At 37.7% G+C, this 4,068-nt stretch overlaps 1 protein-coding gene across 6 annotated transcripts in view; it reads right to left on the bottom strand.

Moving 5' to 3' along the window:
- Positions 1–4,068, bottom strand: part of LOC106873049 (BTB/POZ domain-containing protein 17) — a 52,382-nt gene that overhangs the window by 30,502 nt on the left and 17,812 nt on the right. For 2 of the 6 annotated variants that reach the window (XM_052975876.1, XM_014920257.2), the window contains exon 1: positions 167–508. The exons of the other annotated variants lie outside the window; for them this stretch is intronic. Coding sequence is in view for 1 of the 2 variants with exons in the window: in XM_014920257.2 (XP_014775743.1) it covers positions 167–170 (4 nt within the window). In the remaining variant the exon portion in view is untranslated. Of the gene's footprint in view, positions 1–166; positions 509–4,068 lie in introns of those variants that run through there. 6 annotated transcript variants of the gene reach the window in all.

The following is a 4,068-nucleotide window of genomic DNA, read 5'->3' as shown; positions in this document are numbered from 1 at the left end:
TGCTAATAATAAACGATTCCTTTTGACTAAGCGAACCTAAGTTACGTGAGAGGAAACTGTAATTGGTGAATTTCATGGCTTTCTTAAGAGTGTTAACGGCATCAAACGACCAGAATAATAACAATAAGAGCAACAATAAATATGATGGTAATAAATTGGATCTTACCCATAGAATACGGCAGCTTTGGGGCGGCGACATAGATGCACACTTACTCTCGTAAATTAGTCACACGGACATAAACTCACTACCCGAGAGAACGGACGCAAACACTAAACACCCACATAGATATTGTATAGAAACACCCAGTCGGCTCTGAACTGGAATATGTCTCCTCTTCGTATCCGTACAAGATAGTTTTGCTCTTCCCGAACTTCCGACATTTCAGGAAAGAGATATATATCCACACACGGAGATAAAGTAAACAAACAAAAAGAATTACAGCTGAATAGAGACAGAAATAGCAAACGAGGACAGCATGAATTCTATTAAAGGACGGCCAGAAAAGTAAAAGGGTGAGTGTTAGAGAGAGGAAGAAGAGAAAGGAAGAGAAAACAAAATAAATAGAGAGAGAGAGAGAGAGAGAGAGAGAGAGAAGATATGAGAATATAAGAAAGATGTGGAGAAGGAAGGAGAGAGAAAGTAAGAGAGAGTTTGAGAGAAAAGAAAGAAAAAGGGTAGGCGATTGAGAGACAGAAGTACTATTGCAGGCACCATCACCACTAGCACTACAGGTTTTAATTCACCAGACACCAGCTGGAAAGTAAGTTAACCAGCTTAGTTAATGTTGATATATTAAATACTTAGACAATTAAAAGCTAGAAAGAATTGATAATAGAAAGAAGAACAAAGCAACAAAATCTATTCGGCTTTCTTTGTTGTTGCTTAGCCCCAGGCCTGCCCTAATCGAGCAAAACTTATGATCAAAGGAGCTTCTATCGTAGCAATCATCGTAACTTCTTTTCAGACTTTGGCGTATCTAGAGCTTCGTCTGTTTCTCTCTATCCCCGTCTCTTAAAATGGAAAGTAGGGTATGATTAGAGGAAGATTTAGCTACAGTTTCTAGGTGAAGTGACCTCACAGAGGCTGTCTCATTTGATTGTCTTTGTTACTTATTAATTTTGCTATTTCTTAAGTTATTTTTCTATTGTTTTCTCTCGTGTATATTTTTGTCATATCTCGTTATTCAGTAAAGCAGGGACTAAATATATAAATAAATGAAGCGTGCAAAAAAGAAAAAAAAACAAAGGTAAAATAAGATTAATTGGTGAACAGAAGTGTGTCCTGAATTTTCGAGTAGGGTCAGAAGAGGCTATCGTCTTCATTGACCAGATGTAAGCTTCTACCAAGAAACTATTTTATATCTTCAAATATTCTTACTATTTTGAGTTCAAATCACCCAGCTTATCTTTTCCTTTCATCCTTTAAGGGTCGATAAATAAGCACTAACCATGTATTGAGTCCGATATAATCAGCTGTTCATCCCGTCCTCCCCAACCAAATGAATTTGTAGCCTTGTGTCAATGTGGACAGTGATGAGATCCTTATGGTTAACAAATTCGCTTCACAATCATGTTCCGCATTCAATTCCATTTGACACCATGAGCAAATGTCTCCGATAATATCAGGTCGACTCCAACTTCGTGAATGAAACTGATTTGCTATCAACTGTGAGGAAGTTTGTTAGGCAGACTATAAACGTTTTGTAGTGAATCCATCTTCCGGTTTAACACAACTTGGTCCTTGATTTTTTGTAGCAGAGTCTACAAATGTTGCAAGCACTGGAAGTAGGTAGCCGGTTTGGGAAAAACTAGATTTCTTTATGCGACTCTTCTACAGGTACCCCGATTTGTGTACTCGGCATTTGCTTACCTAGCTTCCATCCTCCATTCGCATTATGTGCCCCAACCATCGCAGTATCTTCTCTGTCATACTACAACCCATTCCCTCCTTTCAGTTCAGTTATACTTCGTTCATGCACACTAGCATGGCACATCCAGTGAAACATGCCTGCCTTTGTATTTCGGCCTATGTCTCGCTACTGTGCAGCAGCATACTTTCACACACAAGCATCATACAATCTACCATTGACATTGAGGGAGAAGCCCTTTGCTGCTATTAAAGGTAATAGCTACCTGAACTTTCCCAACCTTTTATTCATTCTGCCTGTCATACTTTCGGAACGTCCGCTCCAAATGCTAATTTGGGTCTCTAGACAGCAAAGGTTATCTTCTAGGAAACCGTCCAGACATCTGAGAACATCTATTCTCTAAGTTTGCGTTAATGCTTGTGCACCCAATTCATACGAAAGGCACCTTCTCTGATAGCCTGCCTCTGATCTCACTACATACCTTGTGTCCATTGTTTACTAAGGGCGCACATAGAATGTTTACTGACTTCTTTTCTGGTAACTAAGCACAACTGTTTCCCTGATGCTGTAAAGAATCTGTCTGAATTCCTTCCTACTTAGTAAACTTTTGGTTTTCAATATGTTTACTTAGAGGCCCTTCAATTCTAGGTTGGGCTTCCTTGTTTGGAATTTTTATTTCAATTCTTCCACAGATTCTGCGGCGGACGTAAAGAATGTGAACCGCTTCCCCTTTCGTTATTTTTATTATTTTTTTTTTTACAGAATCCCCCATTTTCGAGTAGAGATTCCGATCCTGCAAATAATAATTTAATACCCCCCACGCGCAAACTCTTCAGTTTTCACTTTTTCAAAAAAAAATTTTTTTTTTTAAGAATCATAATCTCCGTATTTTTTCTACGTATTTTGCAAAAAAAAGTGAAAATTCAAGAATTTTAAAATGCGGTTTTTTGCAGAATCAGAATCTCCGTACTCGAAAATGGGGGATTCTGTAAAAAAAAAAAAAACGTCAGCATACAAGAATTTCGAAAGACAGCCGATTCCTCTGTTATAGCTTAGAGGAATATGATGAACAGGAAGGAACAGAAAAGAGAGCTCTGAAGAACTTTATAGATCTCCGTTTAACGCAAAGAACCCAAATTTAATGAAAGTCTCTACAAAAGTATAGTTTTTCCTGTCAATTACAAAAATTACGATTTTTATAAAAATTAATCAAAATGTCAGATATCTTTAAATTTATCAATTTTTTGTAATTTTAGCCAACCATTCTCAACTTTGCATCACGCAGATGATTTGTACATATTCTCATACCATCTTGGAGTAAAGGTTAGGAGCTACGGTTAGGGTTTAGAGTTAGGGTTAAGGTGTGGGGTGAGAGTATAGGTTCAGGGTAAGAGCATGAGTGGCATCAAAAAATTTCATGGCAAACGTTAATTTGTTGTTTGCATTCATGAAAAATTTTCATCTTATTAATTTCTCAAAAAGTGACAATTTGTTGTGATTTTCAGTACGTTATATACAGAAGAAAAACAAACACAGCGCTTTCCATAGCGTCACAGCAGAGGTTACAGAATCGATGGATCTGATTGGTTGAAGTTAGAAAAAATTATTCCTCAAAGCTTCATAATTTTTTTTCAGTTATTTCTCCAATGAATAATTACGATTTTCATAATTAGCATTAAAAAAAAAAAAACATCTGGGTAGAAATTATCAAAACATCGGACAGTGTGCACCAAATAGAAAATATGCACACATGTTTATATGTGTGTGCATGTATATATGTGTACGTACGTATGTGTGTGTTTATATATATTCTTTTACTTGTTTCAGTCATTTGACTGCGGGCCATACTGGAGCACCACCTTTAGTCGAACAAATCGACCTCAGAATGTATTCGTTGTAAACCTAGTACTTATTCTATCGGTCTCTTTTTGCCGAACCGCTAGTATATAGGGACACCCAACATCGCTTGTCAAGTGATGGTGGCGTGACAAACACAGATACACAAACACACACATACATACGACGGGTTTCTTTCAGTTTCCGTCTACCAAATCCACTCACAAGGCTTTGGTCGGCCCGAGACTATAGTAGAAGACACTTTCCCAAGGTGTCATGCCGTGGAGCTGAACCCAGAACCATGTGATTGGGAAGCAGGCTTCTTACCACACAGCCACTCCTTCGCCTATATATATATATATAT

The sequence above is a fragment of the Octopus bimaculoides genome, chromosome 22 (genome assembly GCF_001194135.2).
Source record: "Octopus bimaculoides isolate UCB-OBI-ISO-001 chromosome 22, ASM119413v2, whole genome shotgun sequence".
In the NCBI taxonomy this organism is placed as follows: Eukaryota; Metazoa; Mollusca; class Cephalopoda; order Octopoda; family Octopodidae; genus Octopus; species Octopus bimaculoides.
This window is presented reverse-complemented; position numbering and strand designations above follow the sequence as displayed.